This window comes from Pipistrellus hanaki (assembly GCF_964339955.1).
Source record: "Pipistrellus hanaki genome assembly, chromosome: 8".
NCBI classification, from domain to species: domain Eukaryota; kingdom Metazoa; phylum Chordata; class Mammalia; order Chiroptera; family Vespertilionidae; genus Pipistrellus; species Pipistrellus hanaki.
In genome coordinates this window covers 55,770,635-55,793,565 of record NC_140510.1, presented here as the reverse complement: position 1 = coordinate 55,793,565, position 22,931 = coordinate 55,770,635, and the positions used below count along the sequence as shown (strand labels likewise).

The 22,931-nt window shown below is 52.8% G+C and overlaps 1 protein-coding gene across 50 annotated transcripts in view; it reads left to right on the top strand.

Annotated features, from left to right (window-relative positions):
- LRRFIP1 (LRR binding FLII interacting protein 1) overlaps nt 1–22,931 on the top strand; it is a 111,595-nt gene that overhangs the window by 71,941 nt on the left and 16,723 nt on the right. For 17 of the 50 annotated variants that reach the window (XM_084892739.1, XM_084892731.1, XM_084892732.1 and 14 more), the window contains 11 exons: nt 314–376; nt 2,927–3,004; nt 4,280–4,324; nt 5,693–5,758; nt 9,519–9,596; nt 15,884–15,919; nt 16,309–16,434; nt 18,008–18,079; nt 19,621–19,791; nt 20,914–21,006; nt 22,048–22,140. In XM_084892739.1, coding sequence (XP_084748865.1) covers nt 314–376; nt 2,927–3,004; nt 4,280–4,324; nt 5,693–5,758; nt 9,519–9,596; nt 15,884–15,919; nt 16,309–16,434; nt 18,008–18,079; nt 19,621–19,791; nt 20,914–21,006; nt 22,048–22,140 — 921 coding nt within the window. The remainder of the gene's footprint in view (nt 1–313; nt 377–2,926; nt 3,005–4,279; nt 4,325–5,692; nt 5,759–9,518; nt 9,597–15,883; nt 15,920–16,308; nt 16,435–18,007; nt 18,080–19,620; nt 19,792–20,913; nt 21,007–22,047; nt 22,141–22,931) is intronic. The other 33 variants (XM_084892721.1, XM_084892720.1, XM_084892723.1 and 30 more) reach the window with 12 other exon arrangements.

The following is a 22,931-nucleotide window of genomic DNA, read 5'->3' as shown; positions in this document are numbered from 1 at the left end:
AGTCTAGACCAGCAGGTGATAGACCGTCCATCATAAGGAATTGTCAATAAGACTAGAGGTAGGAAATTGTGGAAAACAGTAATAGTGAAACTACAGGCATCACGGAGGCATCACACTGGAATGTGAACGGCAGCTCAGAACCTCTGGTTGCTAAGGATTTCGGCTGCAGCGGCGGGTCTCCATCCTCCCTCGGAGGGAGAGCCAATGTGGTGTGGTTGTGCACTCTGTGTTTGCCTTTGACTGGGACAGGCGGGGCTTTGGGGACGACGGGAAGGAACTGTGGGTCACTTACAGTGTCTTCTTTGGTGCCCAGAACTCCACCTACAGCGGTGACGGCAGATCCTCTACCGTGTCCTCATCCAGAGAGGAGAAGTTGGTTGGTTTCCATTTATATCTTTCACATCCTCTCTCCAGAAACTACAGGTTCTGTAGCATGCAACCTCGTGTGTGTGTGTGAACTCAGCTCTTTTCTCTCTTAACATCTACTTTACAGATTTTCATTTGGATGGATTGTAAAGGCAGTTGTTGAGCAGTAATTAGTATGATAAGTGTAATTCAGATGAATTGCGCTGGTCAGCTGGGTACAATGAAAGGAAGTATTTATGTGGCTGTTTGGTAGTTAGAATTCATCAGAAGGAAACAAAAAAATAAGAAAAGCTTGAACCTCTCTCCTTGAAAGTCCCTGGAAACAGAATTAGCGTTAGAGTGCATGCAAATTTGGTGGCATGGAAATCAAATCCAAATCCACAAGTCTGCACAGCCGAGTGCCTTCCCACGGATGTGCATCTGTTCCGACAGGCAAATAGTTCTCAATGATTGAAGGGCCCTGGGAGGTAAGGCTTGCTTGTCCGAAGTGAGGTTCGTGTTCACAGCAAACACAGAGCTCATGTAGGAAGGAGGATCACAAACGTTAGCATTTACTTCTGGAACAGAAGACAGACCCACCTGCCCCGACACGCCAGTGCAGTCAGGAAGTATCATCACTAAGAAGTGTGCTCACCCTTAAGGTGTAAACCGAGGGGGGAAGATGGAATAAGGGGGAAGTAACCAGGCAGAGCCACAGGAGTCTGTCTCCTTGCCTCTGTCTTGCCTGGTCCCCTCTTACTTCCTGCTTTTGTCGGGGGGGGGGGGGGGGGCGGCGGATGTGCAGACATTGCTGGCAGCCCCATCAGCTTGCTCACCCACTTTCCAAACGCCCACCGCTGCCTCCCGGCCCCTGTAGTAATCACCACTCCAGCCTCACTCCGGGCTTCTGTACCCTTCTTCCCCCAAGAGTGTTGAGTGAGCTGTAAGCAGCAAAATATGGGTGTGTTTTAACACCTTTTGTGAGTGTTAAACTACTGATGGGTTTTGACACTTTAAGAGTTTTGTGGATATTCTGTGCATTTTCTTAACTCGGGAAATTTTCGCTATTACAAAGAGCACTCTGTCCTTCAGAAAACTTCCTGCTCACTTTCCAAGCGGAGATGTTTGCTCTCAGATAGAACGTGGTGGTAGAGACCCCGTGCCCACTGGTGAATTGTTCACCACAGTGAAACAATCAGAACTCCGATGACACGTGTCTGACTCACATTCATGTAAGAGAAATCACCACATCCCCGCCCCGGGTCAAAGTCACAATGAGAGCTGACCACTTGGAAGCGTCAGGTCGTTGGCACTTCCCTCGGGCATGTGTCCCAGCATCACGCTGCCCGGCACCTGTCACTCACCCGCCCTCGCAACCTCCCCGCCTGTTGCCGGGCTTTTTGGATTTTACTTACATCTAATAGCAGGAAGGTGTCTGTGCAGGATGCAGCCCTGGAGAGTTCTCTAAGGAGCATCTTCCGCCTTATGCCGGAGCAAACCCTGCCCCGTGGGTGTCCGGAGGGGGCTGCGGCCACTTTCTCCACACAGCGACGTGGGCCTGTGCTTTCAGCCCCTGGAACAAGTCCCAACGTTTGTGATTAATATCAGCCAGTTTCTCCCTGTCCAGCCCAGAATTCCATTTGCCTGCTTGGGTCATTTTGGTGCCACTTACTCAAGGCGTAGGCGGGGCAGGCAGGAGTAAGGGCCTTGAAGGGGTGGCGGGCATCTTAAGGTGTCCCCCTCCCCCCCAGCTACCTGAACGGAGCCACTGCACCTTCAAGGGCAGCCCTGTTCTTGTCTGGTTGGAGCACAGAAACGTAGCTAAGAGCGGCCTCTCCCAGGTCCTTTCATTTGGGTAAACATTTTATTTGGGAAAGTTATTAACTTACAGAGTAGTGTCTCCCAGCAATATCCTCTAGACCAGTGGTTCTCAACCTTCCTAATGCCGTGGCCCTTCAATACAGTTCCTCATGTTGTGGTGACCCCCAACCATACAATTAATTTCGTTGCTACTTCATAACTGTAATTTTGCTACTGTTGTGAATCGTAACGTAAATATCTGTGTTTTCCGATGGTCTTAGGCGACCTTGCTAGCGGTTCTCAACCTGTGGGTCAGAACCCACAGATTAAGAACCACTGCTGTTGTGGACGTTTGCTTCGTGCAAATACCCAGGAGGCCACGCCAAAGGCCGTTTCCAACGAAATGTTCTGCTACAGAAAAGAAAGGTTGATGGCTCCGCAAATTCTTGGTTTTGAGCTTTTCCCGCCAAACTTTAAAAATCAGGACTCCAGTGACAAAGACGTTCAACGCCCCTGTGGTCCTGCTGCCGATGAAAAGGAATGAAATCTGATTTTGCCTGTGTGCAGACTCAGAAGTCCCCATGTGGCCCCCACCGTAGTCTGTCAGCTAACGGGGCCGTCTTTATTTCCTTCTGATCGTCCTTCTGTCTCCCGCCCCGCAGGGCATGCTGTTACTGATTTTGTTGTGAGAGGTGGTTTTGTGTGAATGTACAACACAATGTGCCTTTGAGATGAAATGAAGCCACAGCCTCGCCCCCTCCCCTGTGTTCTCTGGTTGCAGGGGCCATCCTGCCCTGACCTCGGCCTGGCCCGCGGCGGCCTCGCGCCCCAAGTCCTGTTCGCCCAGAGTGGAAGCCGGGTCTGTCTCCCCTTCTCACGCCCCTGCGCCCTCCCCCTCCTTCCCTGGGTGTCATTCACGGTGGAGTAAGCGTGTGGACACTTCACCCTCTTCCGTGTGAACCCCGAGGAGCCGAGCCCAGCAGTGGTTTTCATTGCTTTGCTGACTTGCTAAGACTTTTCTCAGCTGTTAAAAGCATTATCGCACGTAACTCCAGACCTTATATAGACAAGGGGGATTTAGGAAGAAGGAGGCTCAAGCAAATGGATCTTTTCAAAAGCTCAGGGCCCCCAAATTGGTCTCTTGGGTCCCTCCTCCTCTTCCAGCAATTGTTCCCCATTTGGGTTTTCATTTGTTTTTTTAAAAAATATTTTTCTCTGGTTGCTGTGTCCAGGAAGCAATTTGGAAGGCTTTGGGGCATGATCGGCCTCCTCCGTCTCTGAGGAAGGGGGACAGCCCTATTCCTTTGGCTCACGCTCCCCTCGCTTCCTGTTTGCACGGGGCCGCCTGCGGGTCGGCCGGTGCTGGGCCTGTGAGCTGCAGGGAGGCGCTGTGGCTCTCACACCAGGAGGCCCTGTCAGAGCTCCAAGTAGGGACCCAGTCACGGAGGCTGAATTGTCCTCTCCCCCGCGTCGCTGAGTGACTCACCCCTGGTCATGCACATTCCAGGGCTGGCCCGGTGGCCCTGTGCTGCGGCTTTCCGTGGCCTGTGCCTGGAAATGAGTCACGATGCTATTCTGGGGCTCAGTCTGCGGCCACACCAGCCTTCACGTCCCAGCACACCCTGCAGGGCTCTGGCTGGCCGGCAGCCGCAGGCCGGCAGCTCCTTGTGTGTCATGAAGGCTGCTCCTGGCACCCTTCGCTAGAATAAATGCACTGCTGCTCCCTCTCCCTGCGTGGACGTGTGCGGATTAACACTCCTCCGTGCTTTCTTAACCTGGGGTTTGACTGCGGGTTTGGTTGCTCTTGTGGCTGTTGTTTACCTTGTCACCATTCTGCCTCATCCCCTCAAGCCTTCTCTCAGGAACACCTGGAAAGAAATGACTAGAAAATAGTCATATTTCAAAGATGCTGGGAAGCATAGTGTTTTTTAAAGTTAACAATCACCTTGCATTTCTCTTGCCTGTGAGCTTGTGTTTGTGTCTATCAGATATACTGAAAACATTGACTGTCTTCTAACTGTCGCACAACACTTTGGCTGCTGGGCTAACCAGAAGTGTCTGATTACCTGGCTTGGGATTTGTTGCCCTTTTTTGTCAAGACTTTTAAAACATGTCATTTACTTCCATCCTCCAGCCCTCCAGTCTGCACAGCGCTGTCCGGCCAGCGGGGAGTTACCGGGTGCGTGTGCTCTCGCCCCCCCCCCCTTTCCAGGCCCCTCTGCCTGCCCCTTCATGGCCCCACTGTGTGTGCACGCCTCACCCCGCACACCTGCCTCTGTCAGCTGAGAGTGACCTGCCAGTGACATGGAGCTCACGCCTACATGGTGTCTGTCACCTTTGGCCAGATCTGGGTTTTATTCTCCCCACAGCTGACAGTAACTGTCACCCGGCTTCAGTCCCCAGGGAGGCAGTGTTTGTCTAGCCTTGTTGGGCAGGAATGGAGCAAGGCGACGATTACTTAGCTCATTGGCAGAAAGAACGGTGCTTTTTACTGCTTTGGTGTAGCAGTAACAGGTATTAATCCTTTGTGTGCTGTGTTACTTTGGAAATGTCCAGTATTGAATACAAGATACTTATGTGAGTGGGAAACTTAAATATTCAAAGTGGCTGTGCTAAGTGGGTTAATAACTTCCTGCATCTCCTTCAGATTGCGAGAATTAGACTTGTGAATTAGACACAACACCGGCCGAGCAAACCAGCTGTGTCAGGGGAAAGGGAGGTGGGAGGCCCTGTGAGCTGGGCCAAGGCTGACATGGGCGTTCACGGTATTGTCAACCCTGTCACCTCGGTGTTTCGTTACATGGGGTTTTCATGTTAATCAGATACCCTGTTTTCTAGTTCACACGTTTTAAATAATTATCACAATCAAACTGCAATTAATGTCCTATTCTAGTCCAAAGCCACTTCATATTAGTCATTTTCTTTCTCTCTTTTTTTTTTTTAATGTATTTTATTGATTTTTTTTTTTCTTTTTTTAAGAGAGAGGAAGGGAGAGGAATAGAGAGTTAGAAACATCAATGAGAAAGAAACATCGATTAGCTGCCTCCTGCACACACCCTGCTGGGGATGTGCCTGCAACCAAGGTACATGCCCTTGTCTGGAATTGAACCTGGGACCCTTGAGTTTGCAGGCTGACTCTCTCTCCACTGAGCCAAACTGGTCAGGGCTTAGAGTCATTTTCTAAGTGCCAGGTACAAGGATGCCGTGACAGAAGTCAGGCTATTTGAATGATTTGCTCAGCTAAATCTGCGCTAACAGGTGTTCACTCAGCGAGGGTCTTTTTCAGAGTCATAGATGGAAAGAACCTACTGGTGTCGGCAACAGCTAATCTCTCTCCCTTGGACTTTGCACATCCCCGCCCTGCTCCCCAGCACTTGCCGGGGACAGTGGCCGTGAGCCCTCCCTGCATGCCTTCCCTCTCGGTGTCCTTCAGGATGCGCTCCGGCGTGTGCCGGTCTGCCTTGGCTTGTGTGGCGGAGTTTCCTGGGTGCGGGTGGGCGAGAGGAGGGCGCCCTGTCCTGACGGTCTGGATCTGTTTTGGCCATAGGGGTCTGTGTTCGGTGACAGCAGTCTCGGTGGGGCCCAGCGGGGAAGCGCCTCTGGTTCCTGTGCTGTAAGGCGCTGCCTGTGCTCCCAGAGCTTCCTCCCATCTGCTGCATGACCTGGGTGGCTCGCCCGGCACCGCTCCAGCCCCCGGGATCGCTGGCCTAGGTCACAGGGAGGAAGGACTGTCTGGTTTCACTTTCCCTCACACAAAGGGGCATGGATAATGGGAAGCACGAAGCCTGTGGGTGTTAGCTCAGTGTCCTCACTCACTGCAGTCACAGGGAGGGGACTCCTCAGCTCTTCCCTGCCGCGGGCAGACAGTGCGTCAGCATGGAGGAGTTGGTCTGAGGAGGAGGAAAGGGAGAATCAGACAGCCCCCCGTTATTTCCACCTCCGGGTCGTCGAGGACGATGAACACATTCAAAAACTCAGTACATTACACGTGTGCCATTTCCTCATTTTATTTTGCCTTCCCACCTCTTCAAAGCATTGGAAATGGTATTTCAATAAAGGTGTGGTAGTTGCACATGAAATACTTGTTGAATGAAAAAACTGGGCAAGTGAACGAGGGGGTGATAGAGGAAAGCAAATAGAGAAACGGATGGTCAGTCGTGGAAGCGAGGGAGCTAGCGAGCCTCTCCCAGGACCAGTGGAAACCGAGCATCAGCCCTCCCCGGCCCTCCCCATGGCCAGCAATTCTGCACCCCGTGCACCCCCACAAAGTCCCATAAAAAAGCGCCACGCCCAGGTGCAATAAAATGGCTTCCAAAGAAATACCCACAAGTCCCATAAAAATGCACCACGCCCATGTGCAATAGAATGGTTTCCTAAGAAATACTTGAAGGCGTTTTTCTAATTTTGCTTTCCTAAATGATTGGCTACTTTATAAATTAGTCAAATAATCCAATTTTATGATTTTTTTTTAATATTTCTCCAATCATCGTGAATATTCAGAGGTTCTTACAAAGTAACCAGTATAACCTACAGTTTTCTTTAGAATGTGATTTTATGAATATTACATCTAATGATGAAATAACATAGCATTAGTTTTCGTTGACATCTAATTAAACATTTACCAATTTTATATTGCATAACATTGTTCATGTTGTAAAGCTTGCTTTCCACAATTCTTAGATATTTGTGTAGGCCGTTACAAAGTTCATAAAGCTACTGGGTGAGGTAGCTTTAGGTCATATGTGATGGATAAGTGCCATTAAGTGATTTTCTCTTATCAGAAAAGAGACAGCATACTCATTCTTTAAGAGGATGAGACTTCCCCGAGAGCTAAGTTTCCTGTGGCCCACGTAGAACTTCTGGTGTCTTAATGGGAACGTGTGTCATAGATTCTCTTTAAACGCCGGCTCTGTAGCTGGACTTTGCTGGAGTAGCTGATCTTGGCCTTCAGAGGCCGTAGCTCCTGTAGGTCCAGCCTCGGGTGGGACTTGCCCTGGGGGAGGGGCTTTCCTGGAATGAAGGAAATGAAAGGCCTTCTCGTCCAGGCAGCACGGGTCCCTAAAACAGGGCCGCGTGTCCCTGATATCACACCATGCCGCCAATTAGAGAGAATCAGAACAAATTCTTTCCCTGCCGAATTGTGCATCCCACGCAGGAGGAGCTCAGCACGCGTTCGTTTCTCCAGTTGAATAAGTTGAACCCTGGGGTCAAACTTCTCGGAAGAGATCTCGGGGCGGCAGCTCTCTGCTCAGCAGCAGAGCAGCTGGCTGAGTGGGAGGAAGGTTCAGGAGCTCCCACCTCCCACGCCGTCTCTCAGCCTCACGGCCCCTCTCCACGTGGACAGGGGCCCCCCTTTCAGGATGGGGCTTGGCAGGGCTCCCCCAGGCTCTCTGCCCAGAGAGGAGCTGTGGCCACTGGTAAATACACGCATCTTGTGAAGCAAGCTCGGGGTCCATCTTCTCCAGAGCCCCGAGAGCGCCCCCAGAGCCCAGGCTGCCCCAGCCTGCCCGGGCCAGCCTTGCTCTAGGAGGACCCCTCTCGCCTCCGTTCTCCCCAGACGTCAGCCTCCACCACAAGAAGTGTTTACAGCTCAGTGACTTCATTATCATGAGATGGAAAGACTGGAAAGCAGAGCTGTTTTGCTTGAAACCCTTGCTGCTGTCCGCCCTCCTTGCCATTGGTATGCTGTGTGCGTGGTGCAGGAAGGACAAGAGGCTGTGTGTGAAGTGGCTCTCTGTTGTATGACAGGCCGGGCAGTGATCAGGAACCGTGGGCGTTGTTTCTAGCAGAAGGGGGAGAGGCAGGCGGGGAAACGCCCACCGTGCGTCCTCCCTTAGCCCTCGGTGCCTCGTACGGTCGGGGTCCTTCCCGTCACGGATGACGGGCTGAGTCACTTTTCCAAAGTCTCATGGCCAGATGAGACTTAACTGAAGATGGAGCCTTGACTGAACTCAGATCTTTCCAACTTCCCCCACCCCCACGTGTGTCACACTGACCCCCCAACACAAGCAGCTCCGGGGCAGCACGCGGACCATCACCCCACGGACTTGAAATGTCTTTGCAGGATCAGGGCAGGGAAAGGAGGGGAATCAGTTTCTGCCTAGGAGTTGGGGAAACTTGAGTCGGCAGTAAGCTCAGGACACTCTGCCTTATCCCTGCACCCTGAACCAGGATGCGGAGACAGGAACTGGCAGGACTAGTCTGCCGGAGGAAGTCTCCTCTCTCATACCCGCAAACCCAAGGGCGACGAAGGTTCGGGTTAGGTGTTTTCCTTTATTTTGCGCAGTAAAGCTACAAGAGGAGGCTAGAGGGGCTGCTGCACATCTCTCGTATGTCCCGTGTGGCCATGGTTCTTACATACCGTCGTCCGAGCACCTGAGACAATGTCTTGCCTCTGAGCGTGAGTGTGAGTGTGAGTCAGTAAAGGAATGGATGCGGAGAGGATGGGTCTGGGAAACCAGCTCCTCTTGACCAAGGCTGTTTATAGTCTCAAGTTGGAATTTTTCATTCAACAAGTGTTTTTTGAGTGCACACTGCATGCCAGGCCTCACCTGGTCACTGGGACTCGGAATGAGACCAGTGCAGTCCTCAACCTCAGGAATCACATCTGTGGGAAAGCGGGCCCGTGAAGAGCTGGTGTTTAAGATGACAATGGCGAGCACCCCAGCGCTCTAGCCCCTGTACTGTGCGTGGGGTGACGCCTGCGGGTGTCCCAGTGGGTGCCCTGTGTCTGCTGGACACCCGTGATCCCACCCTGCCGTGCTGGAGAGGAAAGTAAGGATTAAAAAGCAGCAGCACAAGGAAACGTGAAGCGAATCTAGGATGAGGACCAACGTGACCACAAATCGAAGTTAGGAGGGTGTGGCTCCCAGATAAGTTGCTGGCGTTTTCCTTTCCCGGGAGAGAGTTTAGGTAGGGGACAGACAGGTCGATGCCTGTCTTTGTCTGAACCTTAGCTCTCACTTTGCTTCCACTTGGGAAGAGGGCAGAGAAGCCAACAGTCCCCTTGCCCAGCGCCAGGCCCGGGTCTGCTCTCCGGCTCCGTGCGGGGCCGGGAGGCGGCTCGCCTTCTGACATCCATTCCACGGCAGCGAGGTGGCCCTCTGTGCACCCACCGGGCGCGACCCCACGCCAAGGCCAGCAGGGGCTGTGTGTCACTTCCTCCTTCCTAACCAAGCGTGTGTGTTCTTCTGATGTGATGACTAATGTTTTTCATTCTTTCTGGGAAGCCTGTTCCATGCTCACCTCTCTCCTCTGCATTGCACGGGGCTGCCTCTCAGCTACAGAGCCCCGGCGGGGCCTCTGTCCTCCATGCATCTCTGCTAACCTGTCCTTTCTCTCCGCCTGCCTGCGGCCACCGGGCTGGCACACAGCCCTCGGAGCACAGCGGCCACCTCAACTCCAGCTCCCGCGCCTCCTCCAGAGCCAGCTCGGCGCGGGCCAGCCCAGTGGTGAGTGTGCCTGTCTGTCTGTCTGCTGCCTCTCTCCTCCTCACTGTCTGCCCTCTGTCCGCCTCAGCAAGCCTGGACGCAGGAGAAAGTAGCGAGGCTGCTCCTTAATCTGATGTCTAAGCACAAACACAAGTGTGGGGAGGGGGGCGCTACCCAGTTGGAATATTACTATTCCCTGATCCCGGAATTGCATTGCAGGGTTTCTGAAGGACCAGGTAAGGGCTGTTTAGACAGCGGGGCTGGGAGATGGATCTTACTGGGAAGAGGGAGCTTTGAACAGTGGGAGGAACGTAGTCATGTGCATCAACGTGTTGTTTTTTATGATTTAAAAACGGGAAGGATTGGCTTAACGTTCTGTTTGACATGTTACTTGTTGTTCGACCCGGGCGGTTTTAAACACGCAGCGTGGGCCTGGCAGTCCGTAACATCCCTAGCTGTGCTCGGTCCCCACCACCTCGCCATCCCCCGGGGTCTCAACCTCCTCAGTGTGTGCGAAGCCACAGAAGGCACTCCTGCTGCTCTCTCGGCACGGAATGACGCGTTTTGCTTTGGGAAGTAAGGGGCCCTGCTATCTAGTCCCCATCCTGCCAGTGTCATTACGTGTTTCCCGGAGTCTTTGGAATATTGGGCTCTTTCACCTCAGCGGATGCTTTGTATGTGGCTGCCGCACACTCTCTGAACAATAAGGGATTTACAGGGTGGTTTGGCCCCGGGGACTCCTGGGGGGTGGGGGGAGGCTGGCAGTGACCAGAGGAGGGGTGCTGAGTGAGCAGGAGCAGGGCCACAGTGAACCCTGGGCACAGGACAGAAAGCCGGGGAGCGTGGGCCCGTTTTCTCCACTCCTCCATCACGGAGACGCTCGATGGTTCTGAGCTCAGGCTGTGCTCCTGCCTGAGGTGTAGCCGTGCTCCTGGCAGTCGGAGAAGCCTGGAGCTGAGCTCTCTGTGGCCCACGAACTGCCTCTCTCTCCTCTTGTATGTTCTTTAAATTAGATTCAGTCTTTCAACGTCACGAGGGTCCCTACCAAATGCAGATGTCAGCTGCTTCCGGGGAAGCAAAGGGACCCTGGAGCCTGGGCTCCTATTGCTGAATGGGGTGAGCGGGCGGCCTCGGTGCTCCTCCCTGGGTCCTGCCTCCGTGCCAGTCATCTCTGGGCTAGCACTGGTGTGTTCCTGGTAGTGGAGAAAGGTCCCTCCCCACCATTTACCCGGCGGGGTGAGGAAACAGCAGATGGGTAAGGCGGTGGGTGTTAGAATGGAAGATGTCCCCAGCGTGGGCTGCAGACACCACCTCTGTGCTCGTGTCACCTGCCCACCCACCCTCACCACCACTGGAGCCTCCGACCCACCCCACCCCACCCCACCCCACCCCATCCCATCCCATCCTGGAGGCCAGCCCTGGGGGGACTCGTCCCGAATGCACCCCCTGGGCGGTAAGGACACCCCTCAAAGCCAGGTGCTCCTCACTCGCCAGGACCCATCGGGCAGGAAGAGCGAGATACTCAGCTGATCAAGATCATGTAACTTTCGTTTTTAAAATCTGGCAAATCTGCTTCTTATAAATGAATGTTGCAAAATGACCAAAGGGCCCGATTTTCGAACTCAAGATTCCTGCTGACGGAGGCCAGCACACCTGCCGGCCTCCAGGGCGAGCCTCCTCCCAGCTTGGCTCTTCCCTAGGTTTTCACACATCATCTCATCTATGTGGAACCTTCCAGCTCCTCGGAAGAAACACTCTCCATGGAGGTCAATGACAAGCCAATCCTCCTTTTGGAAAGAAGCACGCACCGTTGAGCAGCGAAGTCTGTGGCTCCACTTGCAAAGGGCCCTGGCCCCTGGCACACGGAATTGTGAAACCTGTGGTTATCCGACCGACCTTCGGGTTTATTCAGGCGTTGTGATGACCCCACAGAACAACAGGCTCCACCTAGTCAGACTGCAGAGACTGAAATCAGATACAGGTTTCTTTGTCAGAAGCCTCTAAATTGTGACAGATTTACCCCCATAACACGGGTTTAGCCGGTGACCCAGAAGCAGAGGGGAGTGTGAAATGTGCCCGGTGTCCCTGGGGTCTGGTTGGAGCCTGTGAGGTCCCCAACCGATGGAGCTGTGGGTGGGGTTGCAGCTTCTTCCGCAGGTGCCATCAGGGAGCGAAGCACAGTGGGTGGAGGGCCCTCGCAGGTCTAACTCTCTTTTTAACTGAGGGTCTAGCTGAGGAGATTGCAGACTGCTCTGGCCCCTTCCGCCGGTTCCCAAACTCATGGCTGGGCGACCAGTTGTTTCTTGGGAGGGCCTGTGCAGTGACATTGTTTCTGTGACCCCGTTGCCCATTCAGGGTCCGGGGTGCTGGCTTGGGGGTTGGGTGATGGAGACACCATGAGGAAAAGTCCTTTGTGCCCGGCCCCTGTGCCTGTGCTGGGGTCTCTCTGGGCCCACAGACTGTACTCTGTGCCTAGGGAGGTAGGCAGGCCAGATGGTGTATGCAGACCCTGAAATTTTACACCTCACCAGACGCTGTGGTTAAGTGAGTCTCCATGGTAAACTCATTTATAGGATGTTAGAAGGCTGGAGTTAAATATTTAATGTACTACTTTAAGCATTTGTTTTTCAAAGGAAGAGTTGCCGTAATTTAAAATCTCACAGAAGTATATTTAGAAGTGACTCTTCCCAGTAGATTTTTAACAGCTGTTATTGTGTGCACCCAACTGTGGCTGGAATCCTGCTGCACGTAGTTCCTAACGGGTTACCCTGAGGTGGTCTCACTGACCTAACATGTTTAGTATTGCTCAGGCAATGAAAGCCATGAATGCAATAGGCTGCAAGATATGTGGCCGCTGTCGCCCTTCCACGAATGAGGACGCCGGTGTCCGCAGACGTCCCATGCTGGTGTGGCCCTGGTCTCACTGTGCTCATGTCCACACCATGATGTTGGGTTCCATTCATCCCCCTGGTCAGCAGCCACCACACTGTTCATCTGTCTTGTCTCTTTGTATATTATTTCCAGAGATAAAATGCTGTGTTTTGTGTCGAAATTAAACACACCATCTGGGTTACGTTGTGTGGGGAAGGGAGGGAGGGAGTCCTTTATTAAAGCGGGTGCAGCTGCCTGACAGCTTGGCACACTGCCATCTAGTGGGAGTCCCGGGCACTGCAACAGCCTCATGCTGCTCTGTCCATTCCCAAGCAGCTCCAGGTACTTGTGTCTCAGGAAGGCGGGCAAATACCACCTGCCCCTTGTCACTGGGAAAGCAGACAGAACACATTTAGTCTACCATGTAGAATAGAGAGGGGCAGCAACAGTTAGGCATAGCTTGGTTATACCTTTCCTTGAGAGCATCGTTTTTCTACATACATGGTCTCTTTTATTAAAAACATATCAGTGTTCACATTCTGAGACCATTTGGTATTTCAGAGCAGAGGCTTTTTTAAAACTAGTTTATACCTGTTTAAGAATTAAAGAGAAAACGATGATTTTAGGGGGTTTTTTTCTTCCTCGTTTGATATTTTGCGAATTACAATTTGCGTTTTGGGTACAGGTGAAATGACGCAGGGCAGAGCTGCCTTGTCCCCGTGTGACCAATACTTTTGCTCTGTGTGTATTCTTTTTTATCTTTCTCACAAGAAATACTAATATATGTATTCATACATACACACACACACACACACACACACACACACGGAGTCTTTTATGGGGACAGATACCTTTGTAGGTGAAGGTAGGATTTCTGGGGCTTCACGTAGCTACACCATCTTTATCTATTGCTAATGACCAGTCAGAAACGCTACCATTTAAACCTCAAAGCTACGAAGCAGCGGGCTTCTCCAGATAGCTTCACCGTCTATTAATTGGGGCCTCCTCCTTCCACTGAGAGCTAAGTCACTCTCTTTATTTTCATCTCATTACTATTTGTTCTGCCAATTAGCTTATTTGGGGGGATTGAAGGCCTTGGGCCAAGCTGGTTTAATGAATTGATTTTCAGCAGACCAGGTGCTTGACAGTTAAATTCTCCTTGGTTATTTGAAATGTTTTTCTTTATTGTTGAAAGTATTAATGATGCCCCCTTTGTTTGTTTTTCCCATTGACCCCCTCCACCCTGCCCCCCGCGCCTCCCAGGCCTTCACCACTCTATTGTCTGTGTCCATGTATGCATATAAGTTCCCCATCAATCACTGCCCACCCACCTCCCCACCCAGCCCCCACCTTTCCTCTGAAATTCGTGAGTCTTTTGAAATTCGTGAAACCCACCCTTGAAAGTCATCACAGCTCAGAGCATGGGTGCAGGGTGGTGAGGTAGAACCCTCTAGATGGAGGCCACCTCGATTCCCAGGGCTCCGTAATGGGATGTAACTGCCTAATTGAGAAGTGAAAAGGGCACCTGCGGTCAAGAGTTCTGGAAAGCTCCCACGAGACACCGCTTTGCCCTGGTCTCTGGAGGACAGCCGGCTGTGGGCACAGGAAGGAGAGTGCTCTGGCAGCCGGCTGAGGGCACAGGAAGGGAGTGCCAGGATCTGAAGCCCCACCAAGGGCGTGAGGCCGGCCTGCCCTCAGTACAGCCCCCTGGCTCGAGGGATGTGGTCCCTGCTCTTGTTTTCCCTCCTGCTCTTTGGACACTGAGGAGACTCAGAGGAGAGCAGAGGTGGAGGCCCAGGGGTGGGCGGGCAGGTGAGAACAGGTGCTCTGGGAGCCAGGCCCCAGGTTGAACTTGGCCATTCTGAGCTGAGAACTGGTTTGGAATTGCCTCTTTTTGGGAAGACCGGGTATGTTGTCAGGTTTCATTCACCCCCCTGGTTGGTGATTTGTTGTCACACTTTGCTGTGTCAGCTTACCGGTCTGTTCAGGCATTCTCCTCTCAGAGAGCAAGTTGAGGAGAGAAGGTGGGGGACAGGCCTTCTTGGTGGGGGACAGGCTCGTGAGGACCTGCAGCCCAGCCTGGGCCCAGGGTGCACACAAAACGGGAAGTGGTCATCTTCGCAGGGCATCACTGCCTTGGCATCCTGACCAGGCAGCACCTGCACCTGAATGCTGTCCCACGGACAGTGTCACTGTCACAGTTCACATGTTCACGAGCCACTCCACATGGCCTGGGCCCCAGCTCCATGGGGAGGTCTCAGCCTGCAGTCTGGATGGCTGTGGGGCACGCGTGCAGAGGTCCGAAAGTCCCCGGTCACCGGCTGGCTCAGGTGTGCTCTGCACTCATCAGCTCGTCGCAGTGGATCCCAGGCCTCGAATGGAAGCAGCTCTGAGCTAAGGGAGGCAGATTGGAGACTTGAGGGGGAAGGCATGATGAGTGGCGGCTTTCCCCAGGGAGTTTGGAGACACAGGGTTTGCTGAGCACAGGGTTTCCTCATCCTCTGTGGCCTTCGAGTGGGCTCTGGAGAGGAGCCCTCCGTGTGCCAAAAAAGGGAAGAAAGAAAAGAGACGTTTCTTGTGTTGAGCAGAGAAAGAAGTAGTGCCATTGTCAGCATGGCCCCATCCCTGAGACCTCTCGAGGCGAAGGGTGGCCGGTTGCTGTTCATGCAGCCGCGTGGCTGCTCGTCCCGTCCCATCCCGTCTGCCTGCCGAAGGGAGAAGATGGGCCTCAGAACCACATGCAAACAGCAAAGCTGAGAAAAGGCAAAAGCTTGGGGCCCCACTTTTCACCTGGCAAAGTCTCCTATACCTTTTGTACCCCCCCCCCCAAAAAAAAGCCCCAACCAGCATCCCAGGTCAGGTACTCAACCCCAGATGTTTGAACCAGGGGATCACATTCACTGCGGTTACTCGCGGGAAGTAGAAAAGGTTACCGTCGGCTCACTGCTGTCTCTGGCTTCAGAGGCCACATTCCGTGAGAATGGAAACGAATATTCCGTGGCTGCGCCTTCTAGCCCAGGACCCCTGTGTTCTCGCTGTCCAATCGCAGGGGCTGCAGAGGGTAGACAGGGGTGGGGCGTGTGGTCCCCTCCTGCGTGGACACAGAGCTCCACACGAGCTGCAGGAATCGGAAAGTAAACCGGTTCAGCCGAGTGCGTGAGCCAGCTCCTCCCCGGGGGCCTGTCGGCGATCGCTGTGAGGTTTCGGCGTCATCACATTCCTGTGGACCCTGTGAAAGCGGAGGAGCCTGGCTCTGAGCTGCTGTGGGCACAGGTGTCCGTGTCACCTGGCAGAGGCTATCATATCGGAGGGTCTCATGGGCAGAGTGGTTTTTAAACTACAAAGGAAACTATTGTGTTATCGTAGCATCAGCTGACCCTGCATCTCGATGATCCATTTCATGCTTGTGTTTAATATTTGTGCGTTTTCCTCTCTAGGTTGAAGAGAGACCAGAAAAAGATTTCACCGAGAAGGTGAGGACTTTCTACAAGCCCTTATATTATGTCATTAATGAACCTAGTGGGTCCCAGGATTTATGGGTAAAACTAACAAGAAAATAATGTGAGTGAACAGGACAGTGTGTGGGCCACCAGACAGCGTCCTAACCTTTGGGAGGGGGGCGGTCCCGGGAGTCACTTCCAGTTTGTGCGTTAAACCCTCCGCACAGTGACGGACGGTAGGATGAATGCAAGGTCCCAGGCTCCACGGGCCCCTCCGTGTGGAGCTGTCTGTATTGGCTCCCGCCAGCCCAGGGACGAGGTTCCAAGCGGGAACCTGAATTCAGGTGAAGGGCCCGTGACTGCAGACGTGCAGGTGATTTTGGTTTTGTCTAAAATGGTGTCTGGTTCTTGCCGTGCTCCAGGGGTCTCGTAGCCTGGCCGGCCTGTCTGCAGCCACACTGGCCTCGCTGGGCGGCACCTCCTCCCGGAGGGGGAGCGGGGACACCTCCATCTCCATCGACACGGAGGCGTCCATTAGGGAGATCAAGGTAACGCACTCTGCCTACTCATGACCCCTTATTCAAATCTGTCCCCAAAGGGGAAAAAAAAAAATTAATTCCTAAAGTGCCAGATATTTCTTCTCAGTCCTGTCTCCGCTGCTTCCCATACACAGGTGTTCAGGTAATCCCAAGACCCAGCACAGACCTGGTCTTCCCAGGGGGCTGTCCCTGCCTGCCCCGCCGAGCAGGGCCCACTGCACCCGGCCCCTGCTCCCCTCTCAGCTTTGGGGCACGCCTGTGTGCACCCTGGGCCCAGGCTGGGCTGCAGGTCCTCACCACGCCGCACAGAGGTGCTGGGCCACTGTGTCCTCCTGCCCTCTGCACACCTCTGCCCCCTCCTTCTCTCTGTCACACACCTCGGGAGGAGACCTCACCACGCTGTTTGAGTGGCTATTTCTCCTCCCGCTGGGATGTGGGCACTTTTCTCTGGGCCATCCTCACCCCTGGGTGTGAGTCAGGAATGTGGTGCTGTTGTGAAAGTAGCTGCATCTGAAGGAGCCCACGCAGAGGGCAGTGTGTCCTCCGAGAGCTTTCTAATAATTAAAAGAGAGCCAGCTGCCATGGGGCTTTCCGAGCCGCTGGGAGCCCATTCGCCAGGCAGGCCAGAGAAGCGATTAAGTATCGCGGGGGTGGGCCAGTCCCCTGAAAGGTGCCTGGCGACTCCTGTGCTTCATCAGAGTGGTTTTTGCTGTTCTTCCTCACGTCCCCTGGGCCACCCCCGGGCCGCCTGCAACTCTGTTCGCTCCTACGCCCCACTGATGTCGTAGCTGCTGTCTGCTGCCATCGGATTTGTCTCTGCCCCTGGGTTGTGAGCACCAGTCATTTGTTCAACAAGTGCTTATGGAGCGTCAGGCTCCCACAGACGCCAGGCGCAGGGAAGTGGTGGTGAAGGAGGGACAGAGTGGGACGGGCTTCATGGTGCCTGCACAGCGGTGCTGCCTCCTGCCTCCGGTGTCCTACTGTATCCAGCACAGAGCAGGACTCTAGGAGCTGGGGTGAGCCCTTAACCACAAGGAATATTTCTTGTTCCATTTTCTGAAGCTCTTTTGCCTGTTTTACAAAATTATGCAAATATAGCATGTGAGATAGACCTCAATTTTATCAAGTCTGTGTGAAAATATGAGAACACACCTAAATTTTAATCTTTGTAACATGGAAATGTCTTTTCTTTTTCTCCAACACTTAAAAAAACAGCGACGAAGAAGGGCCTAGCTGGTGTGGCTCATGGTTGAGCATCGGCCCAGGAACTAAGAGGTCCCTGGTTCGATTCCCAGTCAGGGCACATGCCTGGATTGTGGGCTCCATCCCCGGTAGGGGCTGTACAGGAGGCAGCCAATCGATGTCTCTGTCTCTCATCAATGTTTCTATCTCTCTATTCCTCTCCCTTCCTCGCTCTCCAAAGTCAACGAAAACATACTGGGGAGGGGGTGGAGGAGAAGAGGGAAGGCACTGCTCAGACTGTTAGAGGAGGCCCCCCAGAAGCAGGAAGCTCTCGCCTCTGTCTTGGTGGTCTTGTCCGCCTCTCCCTTGACACCACTTGCCTTTCTTGCCATGCCCCCAGGAGCTCAGTGAGTTAAAGGACCAGATTCAGGATGTGGAAGGCAAATATATGCAGGGGCTGAAAGAGATGAAGGTACCAGTGGATGGCGTGTGGGCTGATGACACTAACCTAGTTTAACCTAAAAGCATCCTCGGGGAGACCTTCCAAGCGCTGCTAACCCTACTGACGCCCCAGGCTCCAAATGCCACATGGTGTGTGCATGCAGCATGTCTTTGTGCAGCCTCTGAACGGAGAAAAGTCTACTAACACATTTCCCGATTCACGCCTTGTCCTCACGCAGCCCCCCTCCCTGGCTGAAAACCAGGAGCTGCCAGACAGGCGAAGAAGGGTTTTTGTTTTCTTCGCTTCCCATAGCGGTTACATGCACACACCGCCTTCCTTCACCTGCCTCGGCACATATCTGATGTCTGCGGTGACACAGTCCCTGTGGCCATGCTCTGAAACACCGAGCATTTGCATGTTGTAACACTGTACTGATTGGAGCGGTGTCTGAATGGGCCTCGTGCTGGGTTTATTTGAGTATTAGGGTGTGGAGTCCCTCTATTGTTCTGACCAGGACATTTAGTTGTCATTCCTGGAACAGTCAGGGTCTGTGCCCTGTCTTTATGAGGCAGCCATGGCAGACCATGACCTAGCAATAGATGGTGAACCTGTCACTTCCCCGAGCTCTTCAGAAAGTACCCCCCAGTGTCACAGGGGTGACAAATCACACAGCTTTCATATCTGTCACCTCTTTTCAAAAAGAAAAATTCAGACCCTGGCTTTTAACTCATGAGAAGGAAACCAGTGAGGCAGCCCAGGGATCACTGGTCCCACCCAAAATCGATGCCCTGGTTTGCGAGTGCAGGTGAGCCCAGCACTGGCCTCTGACAGCTGACCCAGCAGCACCACCCTTCGTTAGCATTAGGTGGCTCATACCCGGGCACTCTGCTCTCCCTGCCTTCCCAAGGCGCCTTCCCCTGCTCTCTGTTTTGGGATCTAAATGCCACTGTGCTGTCTGGGTCGCGTGCCCTCTGAGGGCGGAGCCACGTGAGGGCCCTGCGTACCCTTTCCCTGGGCGGCCCTCCCCAGGGCCCACCCCCTGAGGCCATGTGCCTGTGTAGTTCTCCTGTGGGTGGAGAATCTGAAGTTCCACTTCATCCTTTCCTGGTGCGTGGGTACAGACAGGGATCCCTGGTAGCTCGGGGCAGGGGTTTGCTTCTCCCAGAGAAGCTGGCACGGTCCCCAGTTCTCGCCACGTAACTTGGCTGATTACTTCAGAAACCTGTTGAACAGCCTGACCTGCTCCAGGCAGCTGCTGCCTCGTGGGGCTGGGACTCACTGCCGGTGACCAGACCATCTCCATCGGGCGTCTCCCTGGTCCTGGGACTACATAAACCATCTTCATCCCTGGGCACGGTTAATAACTAACCTCCTGGGTGACGAGAATTTGATCACATCGAAAAGGAGGAATTTCTATGCATTTGAAGTTGCCCTGTGTTTCCTGTGTTGATTCATTTGCTCTAAGAAAGTCGAAATTTAGGGCTGAGCTGTTTTTGTTTTTAAGAATGCTGAACTGAACTTTGTTGTTGTTTTCTTACTATCATTTCAACAATATGTCCTGGGCTCTGCAGGACTCGCTGGCGGAAGTGGAAGAGAAGTATAAGAAGGCGATGGTTTCCAACGCCCAGCTGGACAACGAGAAGATGAACTACATGTACCAGGTCGATACCCTGAAGGACACGCTCCTGGAGCTGGAGGAACAGCTGGCGGAGTCTCGGCGGCAGTATGAGGAGAAAAGCAAAGTAAGCTTCAGTGTAGTGAGGAACGGTAGAGCAGATACGTAAATGTATGTACTTGGTATATGGTATGTACATATATGGTGTGTCAGTGTAGGTGTGGGGGGTGTTTTCCAGGTTCCATAAAAGTCTAAGCTTTCTTTTTTTTTTTTTTAAATATATTTTTATTGATTTTTTATAGAGAGGAGGAGAGAGGGATAGAGAGCTAGAAACGTTGATGAGAGAGAAACATCGACCAGCTGCCTCTTGCACACCCCCTACTGGGGATGTGCCCGCAACCAATGTACATGCCCTTGACCGGAATCGAACCCGGGACCTTTCAGTCCGAAGACCGATGCTCTACCACTGAGCCAAACTGGTTTCAGCTAAGCTTTCTTTTTAATAATTTTTTTTTTTTTTTTAGTTTTCAATGCATGTATGTGTGTTTATTTTTTTTTTTTTAAATGATTTTAGAAAGAGAAGATGGGAGAGGAAGAGAGAGAGACATTAATTGGCTGTCTCCTACATGCCTCCTACTGGAGATCAAACCCACAACCTAGGCATGTGCCCTACTGGGAATCAAACGGAACACAGCGAGCCATGTTGCCAGGTCTCTGGAGTGAATCTGATAGAGGGGAGGGTCTGTGGTTGGCGAGGGGGCGGGGGGAGGGAGAATACGGCCAAGCTCTTCGGCTGCCCCCACCTTTTCTGTTTGGTCCCTGGAGGACAGAGTTGGTCAGCCTCTGTTAAAGAGATGGACTGACCAAAGTAGGCATATTTAGCCCCCCTTTTTAACCCAAAGGGTAGTCCCTGTCATATTTCAAAGTTAGGGATACTTTTGGGGCCCAGAGCACAGCCAGCTCCATGGACAACACCACTCCCCTTTCGGGGACCCTTCCTAGGGCATTACCCCTAGAGAGGTACCAGGAAACACTGTCAGCTCCATCAACTTCTCTAATTTTACAGTAAAATTTACAGGGTGTTATCCAGAAAACCCAGAGAAATGGGTTCATGGTGTTAAGAAGGCCTTGGACACCGCGCTAACGTGGTCCCAGGTCATTGGTTCCAAGGCAGGGGTAAATCGAGGGGGCGTAACCCAACCAATGGGAAACCTGACTCCCCCGCCTGACGCCCTGCTCCTGTCCGCAGGAGTTCGAGCGGGAGAAGCACACGCACAGCCTGCTGCAGTTCCAGTTCGCCCAGGTGAAAGCCGCGCTGCAGCAGAGGGAGGAGATGCTCGAGGTGGGTAGCTGCTCTCCATTCTGCTTTTCCCTTGTGACTCAGGAGCCTTTTGTTGGCTCATTGCTAAAGCCACGGGTTTTCTGGAAAACAGAGAGCTTGGGCTGATTCTCCGTGCCTCATTTCATTCCTGGGTGGTCCTTTGAGGCAGCGGGACAGACGGAATAATGCCTGCATCCTAATCCTGGGGCCTGTGAAAATGTTGCCTTCCGCGGCAGAGGGGATCTTGGGGTGGGAGATTATCCTAGGTTTCCTGTGTGTCACAGGGTCCTTACAGAAGGAAGGCAGGAAGGTCAAAGGCAGACATAGGGATGACATGAGGAGGGGCCCTGAGCCAAGGAATTGGGGGCCTCTGGAAGCTAAAAGAAGGAAGGAAGAGGATTCTCTCCTGGAGCCTCCAGAAAAGAACCCAGGCCTGCCCACCCCATGGCCTCAGCCTGTAAGACTCATTTTGGACTTCTGAGCTGCAGCACTGTTAGAATACATTTTTAATATATTTTGTATTGTTTTCAGAGAAGAAGGGAGAGGGAGAGAGAGAAATATCAATGATGAGAGAGCAAATATCATTGATTGGCCGCCTCCTGCACTCCCCCTACTGAGAATAGAGCCAGCAACCCTGGCATGTGCCCTGACTGGGATTCGAACTGTGACCTCTTGGTTCATAGGCCTGCGCTAAACCACTGAGCCACGCTGGCCGGGCCATTTGTGTTATTGGAAGCCATTGAATTTGTGCTAATTTGTTACAGTGCCAATAGGAAACATACAGGGTTGATATTTACCTTTTTAGCTTGATCAGAACTTTAGTGCCTCTCAGTGAGAAATCCCCCCAGACGGGTTTCCTCCTGCGCTTTGGGACGCTGGGAGTAGAACCCGGAGCCCTGCTGGCCTTTGAGAGTGAGCTCTCCATTAGTGAGAAGCTGCCCTTGCATCCCTCTGTTTGCTGGCTCCTGGCACTCCAACTCTCCAACTCTCCGCAGGTCCACACTGCGACTGCTTTCTGTTTAACCCTTTATCTGTCTCTTCCTCTCTGCTCCTGTTCTTCAGGAAATCCGACAGCTGCAGCAGAAACAGGCGAGTTATATCAGGGAGATTTCTGATCTTCAGGAGACGATAGAGTGGAAAGAAAAAAAGATAGGGGTAGGGCTTTCAAATCTTTGAAAATCTGTTCAAACAAGCTGTCTGCTTAGCAAATGTAATGCTTTTAAGATCGTTTGTGTGCTTGGATGTGTATGCATGCAGCCCCACGCGATGCAAACTCAGTCATGCAGCAAACTCCAACTCGCCCAAACTGATAGTAACTCCGGGTTGGAAGTTGGCCTCCCACGTGAACAGTCTCGCTTTCTCAGCACGAGCCAAGGGCCTGGCCAACGGAGACACTCCGTGAGGGGGCATTCGGGCACTCTCGTGTGCGCCTTTCCCCGCTTGTCTTGGGGCTTTTTCTCAATGGGTCTGAGGAGGCTGTTAGGTGGCAAGTGCTTGAAATCTCCCCAGAGAGTCCTCAGACCCTCTCCCTCCCTGCCCATTGGTGTGATGAGGGGGAGGACGGGACCACTCCCGGCACCTGCTGTGCTTCCTGGCAGGAGCTCCGGGACGTGGTGGCCGTGATACCACATAGGTCTGGTGACAATCCCCACCCTAGAGCAAGTCATCAGAGCTCTGGCAGTGTGACACCGCACTTGTCTTCACTCTGATTCGCTCGTCCACGCGTACTCAGGGTTCTGTGCACGTGCACATGTACACGCATGCGTGTGTTTGTTTGCTTCAGGACCACCTCGTGTTTGTGCCAACAGTCGCCGGGAATCCAGGTAGAAAAATAGTCTCAATTGCTAAAATGCAGGGTGTCCCCCAAAAATGTATATGCACTTTGAATGGTTATAAAATAAGTGTTTTTCAACATACAGTTCATTTTCAAAATTTAAAAGAATCTA